Source organism: Colletotrichum fructicola, assembly GCF_000319635.2.
Source record: "Colletotrichum fructicola Nara gc5 chromosome Unknown KSG_Nara_v1_contig09, whole genome shotgun sequence".
In the NCBI taxonomy this organism is placed as follows: Eukaryota; Fungi; Ascomycota; class Sordariomycetes; order Glomerellales; family Glomerellaceae; genus Colletotrichum; species Colletotrichum fructicola.
Window position 1 is genome coordinate 97,752 of NW_027094059.1, and position 20,730 is coordinate 118,481.

At 50.8% G+C, this 20,730-nt stretch overlaps 9 protein-coding genes across 9 annotated transcripts; 3 read left to right on the forward strand and 6 right to left on the reverse strand.

The window, feature by feature from the left end:
* Positions 1-111: 111 nt before the first annotated feature.
* On the reverse strand, positions 112-1,961 carry fap1-3 (L-pipecolate oxidase; the record flags this gene model as incomplete). Its single annotated transcript, XM_032023031.1, has 8 exons — positions 112-255; positions 309-401; positions 461-676; positions 730-977; positions 1,030-1,588; positions 1,654-1,760; positions 1,828-1,872; positions 1,928-1,961. The coding sequence occupies 8 exons, from the start codon at positions 1,959-1,961 to the stop codon at positions 112-114; spliced, it is 1,446 nt and encodes a 481-aa protein (XP_031880087.1).
* A 1,144-nt stretch (positions 1,962-3,105) lies between these two features.
* lox-1 (L-amino-acid oxidase) lies at positions 3,106-3,618 on the reverse strand (the record flags this gene model as incomplete). The annotated part of the gene is made up of 1 exon (XM_032023032.1): positions 3,106-3,618. One exon carries the CDS (start codon positions 3,616-3,618, stop codon positions 3,106-3,108), a length of 513 nt encoding a protein of 170 aa, XP_031880107.1.
* A 2,025-nt stretch (positions 3,619-5,643) lies between these two features.
* aes1-2 (Acetylesterase) lies at positions 5,644-6,731 on the reverse strand (the record flags this gene model as incomplete). The annotated part of the gene is made up of 3 exons (XM_032023033.1): positions 5,644-5,981; positions 6,085-6,545; positions 6,622-6,731. The coding sequence occupies 3 exons, from the start codon at positions 6,729-6,731 to the stop codon at positions 5,644-5,646; spliced, it is 909 nt and encodes a 302-aa protein (XP_031880085.1).
* Positions 6,732-7,694: 963 nt separating this feature from the next.
* Positions 7,695-9,839, reverse strand: CGGC5_v014300 (uncharacterized protein; the record flags this gene model as incomplete). The annotated part of the gene is made up of 3 exons (XM_032023034.1): positions 7,695-8,611; positions 8,672-8,945; positions 8,991-9,839. The coding sequence occupies 3 exons, from the start codon at positions 9,837-9,839 to the stop codon at positions 7,695-7,697; spliced, it is 2,040 nt and encodes a 679-aa protein (XP_031880086.1).
* A 1,036-nt stretch (positions 9,840-10,875) lies between these two features.
* On the forward strand, positions 10,876-12,392 carry CGGC5_v014301 (putative transporter; the record flags this gene model as incomplete). The annotated part of the gene is made up of 5 exons (XM_032023035.2): positions 10,876-10,909; positions 10,969-11,633; positions 11,687-11,883; positions 11,947-12,159; positions 12,218-12,392. The coding sequence occupies 5 exons, from the start codon at positions 10,876-10,878 to the stop codon at positions 12,390-12,392; spliced, it is 1,284 nt and encodes a 427-aa protein (XP_031880081.2).
* Positions 12,393-12,536: 144 nt separating this feature from the next.
* On the reverse strand, positions 12,537-13,940 carry CGGC5_v014302 (Metallocarboxypeptidase A-like protein; the record flags this gene model as incomplete). Its single annotated transcript, XM_032023036.1, has 3 exons — positions 12,537-13,181; positions 13,239-13,346; positions 13,401-13,940. 3 exons carry the CDS (start codon positions 13,938-13,940, stop codon positions 12,537-12,539), a joined length of 1,293 nt encoding a protein of 430 aa, XP_031880088.1.
* A 1,129-nt stretch (positions 13,941-15,069) lies between these two features.
* On the forward strand, positions 15,070-16,705 carry CGGC5_v014303 (uncharacterized protein; the record flags this gene model as incomplete). Its single annotated transcript, XM_032023039.1, has 3 exons — positions 15,070-15,618; positions 15,680-16,015; positions 16,082-16,705. 3 exons carry the CDS (start codon positions 15,070-15,072, stop codon positions 16,703-16,705), a joined length of 1,509 nt encoding a protein of 502 aa, XP_031880142.1.
* A 296-nt stretch (positions 16,706-17,001) lies between these two features.
* CGGC5_v014304 (uncharacterized protein) lies at positions 17,002-17,548 on the reverse strand (the record flags this gene model as incomplete). The annotated part of the gene is made up of 3 exons (XM_032023040.1): positions 17,002-17,069; positions 17,135-17,241; positions 17,298-17,548. 3 exons carry the CDS (start codon positions 17,546-17,548, stop codon positions 17,002-17,004), a joined length of 426 nt encoding a protein of 141 aa, XP_031880143.1.
* Positions 17,549-19,355: 1,807 nt separating this feature from the next.
* On the forward strand, positions 19,356-20,567 carry EFM2-1 (Protein-lysine N-methyltransferase EFM2; the record flags this gene model as incomplete). Its single annotated transcript, XM_032023041.1, has 1 exon — positions 19,356-20,567. The coding sequence occupies one exon, from the start codon at positions 19,356-19,358 to the stop codon at positions 20,565-20,567; it is 1,212 nt and encodes a 403-aa protein (XP_031880144.1).
* Between the last annotated feature and the right edge of the window lie 163 nt (positions 20,568-20,730).

Consider the following 20,730-nt stretch of genomic DNA (forward strand, 5'->3'; position numbering starts at 1 on the left):
GGGAGGGACCTCGGGAATTGACATCATGCAACTGTGTTTACTCGCTATCAGGCACAAAGATCAAGGCTCACAGCAACGTAGAAATTATCGGACTGTATCTTCTAAGTACATTCATTGGTTCGAACTTCCAATGTTTCGGGGGCCCTTGGGCCCCTCCTCAAGCCCGTTCCCTCTGCGCGCTGTCTCTCTCCATCGCCAGTAAGGGCGCATAAACGAGTTGCTCTGCTCACCATTCAGCAGAATATCGACAGCGTGCTAAAATAGCAAATCAGCAGTGATTGAATGACATGGATATTTGAAGTACTCACTTCACCTAGAACGGGGAGAAACTTGGCTCCATGTCCACTTCCGCCAGTGCAGACGAACACGGAGTTATCGGCGTAATTCGGCACGTAGTCAATCTAGCACACGGCCCAAATCAGCAAGACCGAGCAATTTATCCTACTTCAAAATCACTTACCACAAAAGAGTTGTCAAGTGAGTCAGTGTACCAACACATCTTTGTTGAATAAAAATCTTGTTCTTTGAAGTCCGGGAGGAAAATGGATACGAACGGCTTGATAGCCTCTCTGGCTCTGTCCGGTACAACACGAGAATCAGCGGGCGACATGGGCACAGACCATTTCCCGTCCTGCGTGAAGCCAGCATCAGGGGGGGCAGGCTGGAAGTTCGTGAACTGGAGAGTTGTCAATTCCAAGACCTTCACAAGTATTGCAAGCATTTACATACCTTAACGCCCCTGTAGCCGATCTTTATGAGGCCGTCAGATGTCCGAGGAAATACATAGATACTTCCGATGTCTTTGCCATCGACAGTCCGGGCAGCGCTCTTCCAAGTGATCACAGGAAAACGCTCAGGAGAGTACTTATCCCAGAGTCGCTCGTCATCCTTGTCGACCTTGAAGGTGACGACGCTTCCGGCTGAGGACTCCAGGTGGTACGACAGCTCGGGCAATAGTTGCGTGGAGAAAGATCCGGCTGCCAGAAACATTGGTCACTGCAACTGTTAAATTGTGGAGAGCGAACTTACCAGCAATGACCACAACATCGGCCTTGTGAACAACTCCGTTCTTGGTCTTCAGGCCAATAGCCCTTTTCTTAGATGACTCCGGGACGTTCTCTTCTATGAGACTCCCAAAACCACCTTTCTGGGGCCCGAAGTGGAATACGACGCCCTGGCGTTCAGCTATCTTGTAGAAGTAAGCGCAAGCTTCACTGCACTTAGTGAAACCAGCCGTAGAGTCGAGAACTGCCTCAAAGCTCTGATTCGAAGATGAATCCGGGATAGCAAATTCAAGGAGCTTCGAGTCCCAACCGCGCTCAGTGGCACGCTGGCGGTCAGTGGGATCACTTTTCACAAATTGTGTATCACGTAGCCCGTCACGTTCAAAATTACGCAGTGTCTCACGCTCCAGTGCACCAAGATCGGCGTCGGGTTGGACGCGAAGCATGCCGCAGCCGCTGAATAAGTCAGACCGCTCTTCTTCATTCTTCTCTTCGCGGCGTAATTCGTTAATTTTCTCCCAGGCGCTGCGACTCTCAAGCGCTAGGCGTTGATAGTGGATGCTCTTTCCGTAGGATGCTCGAAACTGCAATTTAGATAATTGTTAATTGCTACACGTCACACATTAGAGCGAGTGTGCAGGGAACCTACGATCTTGTTATGGTCCACGGAAGCTGCCTGGGTGCTGTGGGCGAAATCGGGCGAGTATCCCGACTCGTCGTATTGATGTCTGTCAAAGACATGAACCCGATTTCTGGCTGTTTTTTATCAGCTCTCACAAGTCCTATATAGGTCTCTTTTTCGGGAGAAGGCGCCAAGACTCACGCTTCTTGCTGAGGGCAACCGCCAGCGATAGCCCGAATATGCCCGCTAAACAGGTCGTTAGTAAGTCTGCGGGCCTATATGGTCACTGCATTCTGCCTACCACCGACAATAGCAATTGACTTTGGTTCCGACATGATATCTCAATGCGCAAATAACTTCACAGAGATCGGGTAATCGTTGCGTATCATGTTGGTTTGGCAAGGCGCGGGGAAGAGCACCTTATCATTAGTCAGTTAACCCCGAGCTCCGAAGTCGCAGACCGACGCAGCACTTCGGGAAACTGTTTATCTCCCAAGGTGTTTGACGATCTGCGGGGACCCAACGTGCCATTTTCGCTCAGATGATGGTTGCATTTGACCTGCCCAATGAGGTAACGCTGTTCAGAAGGATCCCAGAAGGATCTCAGGACCACTGAGATTTACAGGCGTTACGGCAACAAAAAGCGAAAGGCCAGATGTGATGAGCGTGCGGGCCAATAACGGCATCGCTGTCAAGACACGTTTGATGTTAAGGAACCAATTAACAAATTTTTGCCGAAGACCAGACTTTGTATTCGCATGCTTATCATCCAGCTCATATCTGTGACTGTCGCACAAACCCTACATCTAATCAATGAATCCACTGGCCCATCCACTCTTGGTACAATTCCTTCGCCTCATGGACCATTCCCAACTCAACTCCCAAGTAGCAACTCAAAAGAGTCTCTGACGGAAGAATAAAGCGAGGAACTAATCCAAGCATGAGTCAGAGCCGTATGCTCGCCGATAAAGATCGTGCTCTTCTTCTGTGAAGCTAACAAAACGATCACTTCAATCTCCGCCACGATAGTTTGTGATGAGACCGGATCCTGATTCGTTCAATCCATACACGGGATATTACAGAGCTCCGACGGCCTAATCGAGTCACGGTGAAAGTCACAGCCATGCTGGTGTAGTCGTAGTCCTTAGACTCCAACGTCCTGTTTGCCGCGCCGGGATACCATGACAGACGTGTTCGACTGTTGCCGGCTTCGTCATGAACCGGTTCCAACTTCCGGATTTTGCGGTTCAAGATCAGTCTGTCTGAGACATGGGGAATAAAAGCGTCGGACATGCGGTTGAAGCCTTTGTCGACACACTTCCACTCAGTCTCACCGAGAGTATCGTCAGACCCGTCAAGAGCTAAGTTGGAGTTGTGCACCATCTCATCCCAGATGACATCGTAGTCAGTGGAAGTCCAGATTGCATCTGTGACATTCTCATCTGCATCTAGACGGTTGCGCAGCAGCGACTGCTCGCTTCAATCATCGTAGCCTAGGTCCATCACTTGCTTGTGAGCCCCCCAAATATCGACTTGTATTTCCTTGATGAGAGTCTCGTTCTTCAAGACTTTGTTCATTTCTTTCTCAGTGTTGTTACATTCCGCCGATGTCATGACCGGTGGAGCACCGAGGCTTGGATCTTTCGCAATCTCAGCGGGGGTAGGTACCCTGCCATCCAGATGTCTGCCCGTCCCAAAGGCGAGTAGTTCGTTAGGATGGTGCTGGATCCATGGAATAAAGTCGATTCTGTACTTCTCATCGCTTTCGTTCATTCTATCGAGGAGGTCGGCGAGTTGAAAAGTCATGCGGAGATCAGAGTACGCGTGCGTGGAATCGTCGCTCTTGTATGTGACTTGGTGGTAAGGTAATCTCATCGGGCCCATCTCGGCGAACTCTTCCGTATCATCGACGAATACTGTGCGAAAGCGTCCTCCAACACGATCGCTGGCTTCAATGATTTCCCAATTATGGACGCCGACACTGTCCAGCATCAAGGCAGTAGCGAGGCCTGAGATGCCACCTCCAACAATAACAATTGAGGCATTGGGACTCTTGCGGGCGGTGAAGTTTCCAGGGAGGTCTGCTGAAACCAATGGAATCGAAGTCTTACAAAAGGGGTCGTCCCTCCCAAGTAACTCTTCTTTCCAAAGGGGTGTTCTGAGGTGCTACTCTTCCAAGAGCAGATGGGCAGAGTGAGACTAAGAAGAGGGCAGAGCCTAGGAAAGACGAAATGTATGTCATTTTGTCGTGCGACAAGTGCTCCCTTCGCGCCAAGGGTTATAAAGTAGTGCTGGCGCTCCAGGCGTGGTTGACGTTCTCATCAAGCAAGGTCTCGCAGACGTGGCTGCCCGTTGTCTGAATGGTCGGCAAGCAATATCTTGGCACTTCCAACATCGCCTCGCCATTCTCGTCATCAACTCAGCTTCCAGCGGTCAACTACCGAGATTTCCTTGATCTCATGATTTTTTGTCTTGGACCTTGAGAGCTGAGCTGCACTTCGTCCCGCCGAAGCTTCCGAGTTGTCTCCATCCGATATTTGCATTCGATTTGTAGTAATGCGACCAACTTGGCAAAACCTGCGCAATACAGCGCAAGGTATTTTTCGTTGCTACCTCTCAGATGTTGATCTCTCGCATGGGCTCAGTGAGATAGATCCCTGAAGTATACGGATACATTTCGCAGGGTGAAGAATTTCAGGTTCGAATGGAACCTCATTGCAGTAGCGACTGCGGTCCATCTTAGCCTGCCGAAACTTAATTGCACTCGAGGCGAAAAATGCTTGTATCGTTCAAGGCATCGTTAACGATTGACGACGTACCTACTCTCGTAAGTTTCAGGTGCTGTTGCTCAATGGCCATCCGGGTTCCATTGATGCAGTGGTGATCACAAGCCATCAAGGTTGAATTACAGGGGCGCCTGCAGATTTCAACCTCACAAGTACCATACGTAGCATCGCATGGAAGCACTCGGGTTATTCGTCATATGGGGTGTGCACTCGCGTCCGAAATCACTCGCTTAATTTCTTTCACTCAGGGGCATTGCCAACCCTCTTGGGTCCACCCATGAAGGGAGAGTGATTGTCTCCAGGCTGCCGCCTGTTCTACATCTTCATCATGTAGCATATTTCAACTCATATTGAGTCTTCTTTTGTCCTAGTTGGAACATTGCCTTCGGAAACTTTGAGACAGCCTGAAGGTCTGGGGTTGCATTCGACGATGATATCATGATAGTCGAAGCGCACACGGGATTCTACCCAGTTTCCCAAATTGGTGATCAGAAACTTCTCGGCAAACGACGATGTCTCCGAAGACGACCTTTTCATCAATCTCTTTGGAATTCGTTTCTAGAATGTCCAGGTTCTTGGATACTTCTATGGGTCTGTCAGTAGACGCGCACTGTCATCCCTTCTTAGTTTGGTTGTCCAGACTCCAGCCAGTATGTGGAAGACCCAGGCAGGATCCCTCATAGCATCTCAAGCTCGAGTCGTGCACTTATCTTCTTCGTGAACCTCATTCAAGAAACGTCACAGCAAGTCAAAGTCACGTCTGCTCCAGCTCTTCTGGTGGATCGCTACACTCAGCGTCCAGGTTGCAAAGCGATATCCAAGCAGCCTTCGCCGAGTCGGTTTTCCAACATGATTATGGCGCGTATTCTGTGCTACCGGCAAGTGCTGTTGTTCACTGACTCATACAGCCGCTCTCCTTAGCATGTGCCTGGCCTCACAATTTTGCGTCACTAAGTTTGGACTGTCCTTTCCATTCATGAGCTATCAAACGCCGATGCAGGTCCTGTTTAATTCGTATGGATAAGACATCCTGTCAGGTGAATGCATTGTACAGCGGTAGTATCGAGATCTCCGTCAGACCACAGGTGAACGGCAAGTACAAGATTAGTTGTGTGAGCTCCCTCTTAGCCAGAGACCATACCAATGCACTCCCACTTCGTTACTTTAAATTTAATATTGCATTCATGCGACCTCCTTCTCCTTTATTTGTCATTAGGAATCACTACTATTTCTACTGGGGATTGAACCAAGGTGTGCCAACAGTTGTCGCCACGTCTGCTCCCAGAAGATGATGAATTTGAATTCCAGGATGGTAGTTGTTCCACCACAGGCAGCTGACGCCGTCCTCGTTTGTACAAATCGCGTCTGGCGCTCCGTATTCTTGTGGGTTCGCAATCGCAGTTTCATATGACTTCGAAGGTCTGACCAGCCAGGCTTGAGCATCCGGATGGGCTATTTTAAACTTTTGAAAGTTCTTTTCCAATATCTCATTGTAGAGCTTGACAGCAGCCGCAACCTTTGCGTTGCTTTCTGAGCCTTTTTCGATCATCAAAGGAGTGAGTTGCTGGGCTATTCCAGATCATTAGTGGGATTTCGTGATTGACAGCAATGCCATAGTCAGCGATGGCTTTTTGTCATTGCCGTCAATAGCAACTCAATGAAATTAACTTACGAGCACATGTGAGAAACACAAAATTTCGGGCACCGGCATCGTACAGGCGCTGAGTCTGTTCGAAGTAACGGGCAGAAACCTTCGGGTACAGAGAGGATGTGTCGTTTCTGTCAAAAGACTGGCCAACGTCGTTGTTGGCGATCCAGATCCCAATCAGAACGTCGTCCCAGGACCATGAGGTTTCCTGGTGGACGTATGCATCGTAAAAGGTGTTGACCTGGTCTACGTAGGTCGCAACACCTTCCGTGTATGTTGGAATAAGTGTGCTGTCTGTCGTAGCACCTCCTACAGCCAGATTGTAGGCTAAGATCGTTGTGTGATTAAACTCAGAGATATCAAACCCTAGCCAGTTGAGGCCGCCAGTCGTCGTTGATCCAGGAAAAGAGGGATTGCCAATTGGATTCTTGCTCGAGGGAGCGGTGCCGTTGACAAAAAACCCGGTCTGTGTAGTAGAGCTCCCGCTAAAACTTTGTCAGCCAAATCTAGATGAGGGCGAGTCGATAAATCAAGTCTGAGAGTGAATGAGGGACAACTTACAAGGTTACAAAGAATTTATTTCCGGCCGGATTAGACCGCGGGACAGGAGATGAGGCTGCTTTTGTCACAAAAAGTGATACAGCGAAACGGGAAAGATTGTGACCGAGCATAATGGCAGGACGAATTGCTTGGGCTCTCCGCTGACCGATCAAATTTACAAACTCCGAACCATGAATTGGTGGATGCCGGAGCATACCTGGGGAGTTAACAAGCTTATATATGTACCGTACCAGACTATTTTCTTTTTGCCATGTCCACTTCCTCCCCATTCCGCACAAAAGCCGTCACTAGGCCTCAGTTCGGGTTGCCGTCGAGGAACTCCCTGGAACCTGGCCGTCTCTTGCACCTGTCAGGCGCGTTGAGATTGAACTACCCCACCCCCGTCCACAAACCAAACACCAGGTGCATGCAGTGCCGAAATCCGGGTTGGTCCGATGACAACCACAGCCAAATCCCTGTTCAGAGAAACTCTGCTCCATTGATGATCTCGCCATCTGCATCGCGACATCAGAAGACGCGGACGGTAAGTCTCCTTTCTCAATAAGGCAGAGCGCGTATTCGCTCACCTTCGGTTTCCAATTCTGAGGCCCGAGGAGGTGCAGGTGATGCGCGAAATGGGCACTGGGCTCGAGAGATTGGGGTAGTTGGAGTTGCGTGGGTCAGATCTGCCTTCCGCACAAACTATGTGCGCTGTGGATGCTTCTTTCTAGCTAATGGCTCACTCGTACTTGATGAATACAGGACTAGTGATGACCTTCCCTCCACCATACTCTCTGCCCACAAAGTACACCGCCCAGTCACCACCACTACCAGACTCTGCCTTCACTGTGAAGCTGCCTTCAACTCTTTTGGGCAATGGAACATCCAACAGACCATCGATGGACACAAAGAGGCCAGCACCGCCCACTATGTCGTCGCGCACCCCTCCTTCCTGAGTAAAGTCCTTTGCCGTTGCAACCAAGTTGAACCGAGGTTGCGGGTTGTGGGGGTTTCCTTTGAGGGCGTCACCAACTTTGACGTATCCACCTAAATGGCCCGATACGCTGATAGTAGAGGGGGTTTCCGATGTGTCATCAAATGTCAACACCATCGAAATCCCCGCTGGTTCGGGTCTCGAAGACCACCTGGTTTTGGGAAAATTGCTTGATCTCATCTTCGGCATTGTGAAGCACGCCCCCGAAAGGTCGAATATGCGAGATTACCGCCCCGGGAAGGAGGATTGATCCGTGCCAGACAGCCTCACGATATCTGTCGTAAACGCGAGCCCCTCCCCAAGTCACGCGAATCTTTCTAGGAGTTGATGCCGTGGCGTGAGTTTCTGCTTCTTTCTGGAGATCCCGGTGGAGAATCCGACCACTCGCATCCCAAGCCTCGATGGAAGAGTACCCTCCCGCACCAAAGAAGCTGTACCTGAGAACGAGTTTCTCATTATCCTTCACAAATACATCATCGCCTTGAAGATGTCCGTTGTCGGTGCGTACGATCCCAACTAAGCGTTCGCCTGTTGTCGCAAACGTACGCCTTGCCCGCAAGGCCTTCGCAACCTCACCACGCTCCAGCTTGTCGGCCAAGACGCCGGTCAATCCAACCTTCGTGCCAAAGACGGCAGTTCCGGGTACCCCGCCTCCACATCGGCCCCGGTGCTCATCCGAATTGGCGGAAACGCCGAGTTTCCAGCCCCGTTTCACGGCGTCGCGAAGAAGCCACTCAAATAACCCCCAAGCGGTGCCAATTTCGAGAAGACGTTCCAACTGGGGATGGTGCCAGGCTAGGTTGCATCGACGACCGCCAACGTGGGGGATCAAAAGGTGGCTTTCAGGTGAATGAGCGTAAGTCGCGTAGACTTCATCCAGTGGCCAAGCGCCGGGTATCAGCTCTGCCGGTCCGTCCTCGTTCCACTCGAAGCTACGAGCTACATTCCCTTTCTTGTCAAAAGGGAACTCGGGTTGACTCGTCTTCGGGTCATCGAGGAAGACGACATTGTGATCACCTGAATCAAATCAGTCTTCCTTCGTAAGAGCACAACAACATTCGAATCAGGTTTACTCACCCCCAGCGGCTGAGTTGCCACACCATTCTGTCCCAGGGAATACGACAAATTCGCCAGGCGAATCAACTCTCTTAATGATCTCAAGCGTGTGCTCCCACTTCTCTTTGGTAATGTTGAAATCATTAGCAGTGTATCCGACGACGTCAAGGCCGGCAATTTCCTTGGCGTAAGAGAAGTTGTATGTGGTCGAGTTGGTGCCGACAGTGTCATCGGAGTGAACGTGAAGATCAGAGTACAACGGCCGAGGGATGGGTAGAGAGGCATCGACAGATACCTAGTCTGTAGATGTGGCAATGACAGATCCCTCACCATCAATTACTGCCACGACGAGATCGTAGTCCCCATCTTTGACGAACTCGTATGTGTCATTCATCACCGTCCATCCCTGAGCTGCGAAAGGCAAAGTTTTAGTCTGGACAACCTCTGCCTTGGAGCCAACTTTGATCAATTTGACTTCAGCTTTCAGATTCCCTAGGTCTGCTGTCGCATTGCCCCAGATGTCCTCGGTATGGACGTGAAGGGGGGCGGGAACGCCGGGCCTAACAACTCGGGGAGTTATGGTCTTGACTCTAGCAACTGGTCCCGATTTGATTGGAAAAGCAATGTCAGGCTTGATGGGAGCGAATCTTGAAGTTCCGACTGGATCAATATACCACCTCATCAAGAACTTGTCTTCAACGAATGTTTGCACTCGGGTACCACGCGATCCCCATCGTCTGTCGCCAATTCGAACAGTAATCTTATCTCCGGGGTTCATGTCACCGTCGACAATGATAACGATGATGGCCTTTTGGAATGGTCGCTCGTGGCCCTTTTGGTCGAAACGAACAGCCAGTGACTGTACCGTCGCCGCCGTTTGTCCTTCGTGGAGAGGGCCTGGCGTGTATTCTAACGATACGTAGTTGTCTTCCTTTGGGTCGGAAGTCTGAAACAGCGCCCAGTCCGAGTAGAACTTGAAGGTTCCTTTGATCCAAGCTCCATCAGCAAGGCCACTGGCACCAACCGTGTATTCCACGATGAGTTCAGTCCATTGCCCAGCAATGAGAGTCTTTGTGTTACACTCAAGACTACCCAAGAATGGCAAGCCTTTCGTGTGACGGTAAAGTCCCTTCGGGGCGAAGTAATTGCCCGCGAGATTTGTGAGCTCCTCGTCGGACAAGGTTTTCATCGCGGCGATGGGTTTTGATGGATGCAAAATGCACGTACGGAAGGCGCGACCGCACGAATGACATTTAGATCAATTTCATCTAGCTAGGCTAGTGCCCTTTGTATCACTAAGTTTATTGGGGATGCTTGCATGTCGGAGGTTCTCCGACGCAGATGTGCCCCGAGTGGAGTGTTGGATGATCGAATCCGCCGGGAAGATGACGTGCTCGGGCGGATTTCCCACTCCAAACTGTCAACGGCAGTGATATGCCCGACGTTGGAATTGTTCCCGTACCTTTTCGTCGAGTTCTACTTGAACAATTTTATAAAGCTTGTGCCGCAGCAAAGTAAGCAAACACAATACAATTCCAATCAGTGGCAGTTCTAGCCTAAGGTACTTCAAGTCGCTGCGTCAATTTGGGACTATCGCGTACTTCTGCGCTACTCCAACATCCATCGCGGAGATTAATGCCTTTCCACGTGGTGATTTATTCGCTATTGAAACATGACCAACGCCTAGGTGCCAAAGCCTGATGCGTAGGCACCGACGATGATACTCCACACCAAGCACGCAATATCGCTCCTTCCCAGTTGTCTCTTGTCGAGCTTACTGGCCTGATAAGACTTATGTTCGGACCCAGTGATTCGGATCTTCTCCGCAGATCCAGTATGGTGTGCTCGGTTTCGTCTGGGTCAAGAGAAAGCCCTGCAGAAGAATGACGCTGAATTCCGAACTGGAGTACTGGAAACAACCAGCCATGTTTGTTGCTACTTCATCTTTCTCGGTTCAAGCAAATCGAGTATCAACTTGATGAGGTCTTTCCGAACGAAAACATCAACCCCTCGTTGACATCATGGGCACCGCAGACATCGTCTCGTTAGATCGTTCCCCTTCCGCGAATCTCGTCGATGGCGACACGAAGCAGGTTTCATCGCCGGTCGATTGGACGGAGGACGAAGAGACGAAAGCGAAATGGAAATGAGTGTTGAAGTCGCACACCTATATCTAGAATTCTTGGGTCTAACATGTGAACCAATGCAGGTTAGATTTGATCATTATGCCACTCCTGACACTCGGCTTCTTCTGCTTGCGTGCGAACGAACGATAGCCCCTAAAGTCCACTGCCATCTGACGTAAAATATGACTGCAGAACTCGATCGAGGCAATATCGCGAACGCAATAACAGATACCTTCATGGAAGACGTAGGCATCACGCAATTTCAATTCAATGTTGGCCAAGAACTGCTGTCCCTTGGGATTGTTCTCTTCGAGATTCCGTCAAACATGATTTTGTACAAGGTTGGACCGGGAAAGTGGTTGACCCTTCACTTATTTTTCTTCGGTTTGGTTAGTACGTTCCAAGCCTTCCAGCACAACTATGCCGGCTACCTTGCGACCCGGTTTTTCCTTGGAGTTTCTGAAAGTGGTTACATCCCTGGCGGTCTCTGGACCTTATCAACATGGTACACACGCAAAGAGACTGCCAAACGGGTTATGATATTTTTCTTTGGCAACCAACTGGGCCAGGCCTTTGCAAAGCTAATTGCATATGGAATCCTACATATGAAGGGAGTAGCCGGGTATCCTGGCTGGTTCTGGCTTTTCATCGTGATGGGAGCCTTCACTATTGCCAGCGGCATAGTAGTAGGATTTTGTCTCCCAGACGCGTTCCATAACCCGCATAGCTGGTTTCTGCCACAAGTCAACATCTTTACGGAACGAGAGCTTCACATCTTGCAGACGCGCGTGCGCATCGATGATCCCAACAAAATGAACAAGAAGCAGCACATTGGGATCGCTGCTTTCAAAAAGGCCGTGAGTCTTCCTGCATCGCCCTAATTCTCTGATAGCATTACCGACTATTGCAGTTCTCCAACTGGCGCATATGGGTGCATGTTTTCATCACTCTCGGCAACAACGGACCTTTCAGAGGTTTCGACACCTATGGTCCGACCATCATCAGAAGCTTCGGCTTTCCCTCACTTACGAGTAATGCTTTGGCTGCTGTGGGCTTGTTCCTTCAAGTACCAGTCTCTTTTGGCTTCAGCTACATTTCCGACCGGTTGTAAGTGATGTCTTGTCACGTTTATAACTAGTTGGAGGGCCGGATGCTAATTCCTGATTTAAGTAACAAGCGAGGCGAGACTACGATACTGGCAGTCGCAATGCACATGTTCGGCTACATTCTCAACCGCATTTTTACGGAGATCAACAAGCGAGGTGTGCGGTATTTTGGAGTCGTCTGGACGCAGACGTTTGCCTCATTCCCGCACCCTCTCAATATCACGTGGATGTCGCTGACTTGCACTGACCCGGAAGAGAGATCACTGGCTATGGCGATGTGAGTTTTCCAGCTTCGTCACCGAACACAATTCGGGATTCTGATTTTTACTTTCAAGGATCATCATGAGCGCGAATATTGCAGCAATTTATGGAGCGCAACTTTTCCAAGCCGATGAAAGGCCTCTTTACCGCAGAGCTTTCGACTCAAACATAGGGATTCTCGCTTTTGCACTTGTTTTGGCGTGTATCAGATATGGTCATGAGGTTTACCAAAAGCGAAGGGTTGAATGAGAGTTATGAGCGTACAAGGACACCAGAATAGCCGGCTTACAAGGGTTTTGGACAGCTCTGCGCGAAATCTACTGTACATGATGCATATTCCTTCAGTACCTTATCCGATGCTCAACACATACGTTTCCTGCATTCAGTTTCGACTCAGAATGCCGCTGGGCCTTCTCCATCGAAGAAGACCTCACCAAGGACACTCAACATGACTTTCATGCCCTCCCACTGCTCCTTCACACTACCACGAATCTGCTCTGGCGGCAATACGAACCCGAAATCGCCAGTGTCCCGCAACTCGATCAAGTATGACCATTGAGTTTTGCCAACGGCGTAAGCATAGTCGAAGCTTGCTCCAGTCGTAGGATACAGAGTCGCGCAACTTGGGCCATACGTGAAGGTGACACCCTCAACCTCCCGAATGGCATCCGAGGCTAGCTGAGCAAGCTTGATGTGCTGGCCAAGAGTATCAATGTAGTAGGTGCAGTTGTAGCCGACGGGGGTCAGAAAGTACTGGCTGTAGCTGTGCCAGTCGATGTAGAGTTTCAGCCCACTTGCGTCTCGCAAAGTGTCCACAAGCTTGTGCAGTCCTTCCATCTCCGGGGTGTCGCCTGCCTCGATGCCTTTGTATGTTTGAGAACAAGGGTCCGTAGAAGTCCCAAGAGGATTAGCATCCCATTTGTACGGCCAATTACGGTTGATGTCGCGACCATAACACGTCGAGTTGGTTGAGGTTGGGGCTGGTTGGCGATTCTTCCGCCACAATCGTTCCGTTGTTTGAGTGTACACAAATCCATCCTGCCGAGGTGTCAGAATACATACTGCTTCATTTGAGCTCGAGCACAGAGTTCTCACTGGGTTGACAAACGGGAACACCCAAAAGTCATAAGTATCCACAAAAGCAGTCGTGGTGTTGTCAACGCCATATCCCTGGATTAGTTGCAACGTGAGATATTCCATAACCTGTCGTCCATGACCTTAGCATTTCCACGGTGACCTTTTGTCGCGTTAGCTTACCGGCGCTACTATCCATTCTCTGGCATGGACAGTCCCGTGCCAAAGCACGGCCGGTTTTCCCGGTCCGTCCGAACCCCAGAAGTGAATGCCAAAAATGTCTCTGCCTTCGAACGAAGTCCCCGACGAGACTATCTCTGAGTTATTGGGAAAGGCATTGTGGAGTGCCTCGAAGTATGCCTTATGGTCGTCATAAGGGTGGTAGCTATCGTACCACTCGAGATCGTCGATTTGTCTCTTCCAGGTGGTCCCTGTAGCTGACTCGGAGGCAATTGATACTGCCAAGTTCTCGTGCATTACATGGTATTCAAGAGCCAAAGTTTGAAACCTTTCGATCTGGTTTGGCGCAATAGCGATATCGATGTGCTTGTTCACTACCGTGTTCCACTCATCATACTCGATGGATGACAACTTCTCCAGGACGGCAGCTGAGTTGGCGCCTGTCGTGACGCGAAGTACTTGGTAGCCATCGTATGAGACCGGACTGCTCGCCGACACCAAACCACCGATTAAGGCGAACAAGGCAAGAGGATGCATAATCATTGAGCTGTAACGGGAAGACTGCAGAGATGGAGAAATCAAGTCTCTGTGCTTCGGACGTATGGTCTGGGTTTATCTATGTCCATTCATGCGAGCGACATTCTCTGCATTTCGGCGTCATCGGAACCCAAGAAAGCTTCACAAATACGTGCTCCGATGTGTCCCCTCAATATTTGGAGAACGTTGCACTCAACTCTCTTGGATTACGTTTGCGCCTTCCGAATCAATTTTAGATAGCACTTGGCAGGCTTGGCATGCCTTATCATTGAGTTCGTGCCAGTAATATTTTCCTCCGTTTCTAAATGCCGATATTGCGATTAGGCAGTGCAACTGATATTATATGTTCCGCCCACGATCCTGACATTCCTTGAAATCTGGGCGTAAGCGTCGTTACATCTCAGATCGTTCATTGAGTAGACGACGTCATTTGACACAAACAAAGGTCACCTCATGGATTGCTCTTTCATCGTACTTGGTGGATTCTAGGCAGAGGTCAAGCATGTCCTAGAAGATAACAAGTCACTTCGGGATATCTTGAGCGAATAATTGACACACTGCAACACGAAGCATCAAAACGATGGCTTCTTCATCTTTCGATGCATCCCTCTAAGATCCAGTCATGATAGGCTATGGTGTTTGGGCACCCTTTGGTTCCTAAGAGGCGAGGTTTTGTTGTCACATCTTCCGAAATAGTTCTTTGACGGTGATGACCAGATCAAAGAAGCCATGCATCATGTTTTGACTACAGACGCATCGAAAGTCGCATTCGCAAAGGGCTTGTCTGTTCCCCGACCTTTGTCCCCAAAATCTGCGGGAATCTTGAAGAGCTTTCAAAGCCAATGGCTTCCATCGTACTGCGTTTCAAGGGTTTATTGACTCAAGACTAGTGACCAGCGGGCTGCGTCTGGACTTGTCTGTAATTGACTGGAAGAACTTCCGCGCAGAATCTTTGAGACGCAACGACGCAGTACCATTTCGATTTTGAGCCACCGTCTCCCCTAGGTCCCATTGCTGGAACTTCTCGATTATCTTTAAAACTTGCACTTGGGCTCGTGAGTCTCGCAAATATCACACCAGCAACCCAGACAAGTCGACCACAGCCTTCAATCCATTACTTGTTGTGCTCGCAACCATGTCGTCAGATTCGGGTACGATGTATTCAGCAGCTTCCGACGACGAGAGCAGTCAACATGGCAGTCACGGTATATCTTATACGGAGCTAGCTGATATTGTGGCTCAGATGGATCATCTCAACCTGGACCCAAAACAACAAGGCCGTGACGAGGTCTTGTCCAGCCCTCTTCTCACAGTGCCCGTCATCAATACATCCCCTCCTTCGCAATACGGTCTCTTCGGTATAAGCCTCTCCGAGGATTCGCTCGCCACTGGGGTTACCAGAGTGCATTCCAGAATCTTTCACAACGTAGCCTGTCCCTCGAGCGTGTTCATATGCGGTAGTCAAGGTTCCGGAAAGAGCAACACGCTAGCATGTCTTCTGGAGAACTGCTTACTCCCTAGCTACTTGGGCAAGTTGACTCTCCCCCTCACTGGAATTATCTTCCACTACGACAGCTTCATTTCGGACTCGGGTGGTCTCCCGTGCGAGGCAGCTTTCCTTGCATCCAACAAGGACGTTTCAGTCAGGGTATTGTGTGCCCCTACTAACGTTCGCACCATCGAGGTAATCCTGGAATCTTCTAATCCACTATGGCAGCTTTGTTTTCTAACCAACATCTTGGCAGAGAATCTACAGCGGCATTTCAAATCTCAAGATTGAGCCTTTGAGGCTCAGCGACCGAGACCTCAACACCAAGCGCATGAATGACCTGATGGCAGTTGGAGAGGGCACCATGCCACTGTACATGCACGTTATCAATCGGATCTTGCGAGAGATGCGCATTGAGCAGCAGAACCTTGGCATCCCTTTCAAGTACAAAACCTTCAAGAAGCGTTTGAGCGAGGCAGACTTGACCCCAGCACAGAGAAGTCCATTGAGTCAGCGCCTTGATACGCTTGAAAGCTTCATGTTGGGAGGCACGGGTAAGGCTACCAGGACTAGTATCGACTGGACGCCTAAGGTAATCATCACTCTTCATTATTGACGACACTATTACCTTCTTCATATGGCTAATGATTTGTCGCAGTCGGGTCAACTGACCGTCGTTGATTTGTCTTGCCCGTGTGTTACGCCAGAGCTGGCCTGCTCTCTATTCAACATCTGCCTGTCCCTCTTCCTGGAGCAGCAATCTCCCGTCGGAAAGGTGGTTGCTCTTGATGAGGCGCACAAGTACATGAAAGAATCCGATGAGAGTCAGACTCTCACCAACTCATTGCTGGAAACCATCCGCCTGCAGCGCCATCTTGGCGTCCGAGTCTTCATCTCAACTCAAGAGCCCACGGTTTCTACCAAGCTTCTCGACCTGTGTTCCATGACGATTGTACATCGATTCACCTCACCCGACTGGCTTCGGACCTTACGCCAACACTTGGCTGGTGTCTCTTCCATGTCGGTGACGATGGCCGGTGAGGAGGAGTCAAGTCATGCAGTTGCGCCCATCGCAGTGGGAACAAAAGATCCTGCGTTGGAGCTCTTTGGTATGATCGTGTCTCTGCACACTGGACAAGCACTTGTATTTGCTCCGAGCACGGTTCTTGGCTTACGGAATGAGCGGAATGTAGTTGTCCTGCAGCGACTAGCTCATTGGGCTCTTCGTATCAAGGTTCGGTCCCGCCTGACCAAAGACGGAGGAAAGACTGTCATGGCCTGAGTTTTGCATGAGGTTTGCAGTTTACCTTGTTCACTGTAGCGAGAGATACCATGATGAGATCACGTTTTGGGAAGCGGGGCTTGGGGATGCGGCTAGAATAAGTTCAACATCCAGATTTATTAGTCATGAGACAGAGTTCGGGTTTTGCAATCTAAGCAGGCATATGACAATATTCTGATACTTGAGCAAGCATCGGCCTCAAACCTATGAATGCTATTGTTTTCGTTCGTCATGACCATTGGCGTCATCAACACGCATGCTCTGAAATGGCGTACCCGGGGAAGGCAGGGCTCCCATCAACTGAGCCGGCTTGCAGACTGGTAGCTACACCATAGAACACCATCTTCATTGCGGATACCCAGGTCTGAGATAAATGGTCAGTAACCGTCGCTGTGGTACAGCATGGCAGATAAGTGCGTGGTAACTGACTGAGGTTGATAGTAGTTCTCTTCAAGTTGCAGTAACACTGCATGATAAATTTGTCTCCCTCCGTGTCTATAATTTGGCAGCCACTGCAGTCGTAATGGAATCCACCGCTGTCCTTGTTAGCACTCCATTGTAGTAGGTCCCGTGAGAAAGAAATTGGACTTACTTTTGCATCCACGCCAGATCGCCGTTCAGGTTTCCAAGGCATTTGTCGAGTTCCATCCTGTTGGCAACTTTGTCCCCTGATTTGGGGTGGCAATTCGCATAGAGGTCGACGTAAAAGCTGCCATTTCTTCTTCCCCGGTTGGCTTCTAGTTCAATGTTTTCGCAAGCTCGCTTGAACCAGTGGCCTGTAGGATCGCCGGGAACTGCAGCAACGGCGACGATCAATGTAGCGATGATGGAAGTCAACTTCATGTTGGCGGTATGGACGAGGTGGAACTGGAAAGGATATGACTTTCTGGGACAGTGTGCCGGTGTCGAGGCCTGGCACGAAGGCATAGCGTGCAAGTGGGAGATGTCCATTAATAAAGTCTACGAACCCTTGGTTGAAACCTTTGTCTGAAGTCCAGAGTAAGCAATGGGAATGGTGAGAGCCAGGGTCTCGAGTATCACGAAGTGAACAAACCCGCGTATCAGTGTTTATTGTCACTGGCTTTACCCAAACATCACCATTTGTGAGCGTCCATCGAGGGTGGAAGTCAAGCAAGAAGCGAAATACGGCTCGCCGACATCATGGCGCTGTGTCTACTCGGTCATTTATCCACCAACCTGCAGTCTGCAGACTCGATGCATCATGTGTCCTACCCGCGGCTCAACTACCTTTGTCCCAACCTTGGAGTTTGCCGCCATTCCCTATTGCGAGACTCAACAGTGAAGACTGTGCAACCAACAAAGTGACCGAAACAATCATTACCCGCTGCCAAACTAGAGCGCTGAGCTTCTGCTCCATCTCCACAAACAAGCACGAACGCTGTTCTTATAGCGAGGGAAGCAGCTGCACAACCACAAGCTTATTTCTCTCTTCCGAACATCGGTCTTTCACATCAAAGCCAATGCGCAAAAGTTGTGTGACGTCAATCCACGACCGTCGACTCGCGAATATGTACGCCGCGTTGGCAGCGATAAATGAATCCACGCAGTTTGCTAGCCGGCGAGAAGTTTGGGAAAGCGGACGCCGCCATAATTAGCAATATCGAAGATCTTGCGAAAGATTGCACAACAAAAGACATATTTGAGTCGATTGACACATTCATTAGAATAGGTAGACATATTCGGTCATCGTCATGCAGCCAGCATCAAGCACATGTTGACGAGGTCGGCTAAAGTCCGGGCACATGAACCACGGTGGCGATGATGGCGAAAACGAGTCATTTTCAGACCGCCAATCGCTCGGCAGAAATGGAGCCGAAGGGGTAAAACAAGACTCCTGTCTGTGTCTTCCTTGCGGACGGCGCCGTCTCTTCGCGGCGGTCTGTTCCAGTCAAAGAAACAAGGACCAAAAGATGACAAAACAAGACGCAGCCAATGATGGGTCAATTTGAGAACTGTCCCAGATACGTGTTGAAAGGAAACGACGGGACGCGGTTATCGGAGGGCCGTGCTGAGCCTTTTCTTGTCTCTCTTCTTATCTTACGTCTTAATTACTCACTCACCGAAACTCACAGCTGACGGTCTGACAGACAGACAGCCTCACTGAAACTAGGAGCACACAAAATGTCGACTTTCCGGGGGCGACTTGCACTCCGTTCTCGAGTGGATCTCACATGCGCCCCTTCCAGTGTATCCGGGGTAAATCGAGATGACACCGATGAATACTATGGAGAAGCGGCCAGTGACATTTCCTCTGCAGTGAGTGACTGACACGCCGGGCCACTGGCGCGGGAGCACAAGCCACGTCGACACACAAAAAGTGCAGTCTGGGCCCCAGGATAGGGCAGCCAAAAATTTTCACGATACCCTCATTTGGGAAAGCGGGTCTCCGTCCCCGTCCCCCCCCGTCCCGCCATCCGTGTCTAGGCCTTATCTCTCGTGTCCTTGCCCAAAAGGGTGCGAATAATGCGTAGGTAATGAATAAGCTAAACCACCGTCCACCTAGCGCGTGATGGCTTTTTCTTCTCCCATCTCGTGAATCTCATCTTATCCACTCCCGACAACTCATCATCCATCCACATCACCACCACCGCCAACACCAGCGCGACGGCACTGGAGACGGGCCACACAAATGAGGCCGGCCGCACACCCCGCGCCGCCATCGAGCAGCCTCCCACCCCTGCGGAGTCTCGACACCCTCACCGAGTCCGACATCACCGCCGCCCTCCACTCCCTCTCGACAATCTACTGCTCACTGCCCGTCTCCGTCGCCTTCCAGCTCAACCCGGATCACAAATTGCCTCACCATGCCTCGCCCGCAGTCGACTCCGGTTACGTATCCGAGACCGACGACGACCATGAGGAGGTCGACGGCGTAGACCACCACACCGCCGCCCTCCGCGTCGACGCCTTCGAACGCAGCTTCGTCGAGCGCTGGCTGACCGGCTTCATCGCCCGCGCCGAGACCCTCTCCTGCTTTGAGTCCGAGGAAGCCTGCCAGCTCGCCCTGGACCAGGCCTCCTGCGTCCTTGAGTCCTTTTTCGCGCCCGCGGAGGACGATGAAGCCGAGGATGAGAAGGACCAGGACTACACGCGCGACTTTTCCTTTGAGCTTTCGCTTCCCGAGAAAGAGAGCCGCGTACCCGTCACCGTGCGCCTCAACGACCGGCTTGCAGGCACGAACTCCGCCGACCCTGATGACGTCGGCTTGCAAAGCTGGGGTGCATCCATCGTGCTCTCGGACTTGATGTGCGCGGATCCGGCTCGCTTCGGCCTCACTCAACCCAGCCTCCGCTCGTCGCCGCGCATCATCGAACTCGGCGCCGGCACGGGTCTCGTCAGCTTGGTGCTCGGGAACATACTCCCTCACCTCGGCGCGCCAGAGTCAACCATCGTCGCAACCGACTACCACCCAGCAGTGCTCGAGAATCTCAAGGCCAATGTCGCCATCAACTCTCCTTCGGCGGTGGAGGCAAGCCTCATCAAGACGACAACACTGGATTGGTCTGCGCCTGACCTGCGCGCACCCCTCGACACCCCGGCGGAGATCCTCATTGCGACGGATGTCATCTATGCTCCGGAGCACGCGACGTGGCTGAGGGATTGCGCGACGCAGCTGCTCGCGCCGGGCGGGGTTTTCTGGCTGCTGGTGACTGTTCGCCGGAACGGTAAGTTCAACGGGGTCAGCGACACGGTGGAGGGCGCGTTTACGGCGAGTGACCGCCCGCGCGGTGAAGATGGCAAGCAGCTGACCATTTTGTACAACGAAATCATTGAGAAGCGCAAGGAGGTCGGACGCGGCGACGAGAGCGGCTACAAGCTTCTGAGGATCGGATGGGCTTAGAATATACACAATTATAGAGGCGGGCACAGCATAGACACGAGGCACGAGACACGACATTAGACAGACGTAGACCATAGAACCTGCAAAGACCATAGAAGGCAAATCGAGTCCCTTTCGGTAGGGGACAATTGGGAAATCATAATTCCACAACTTTCAAGTCACC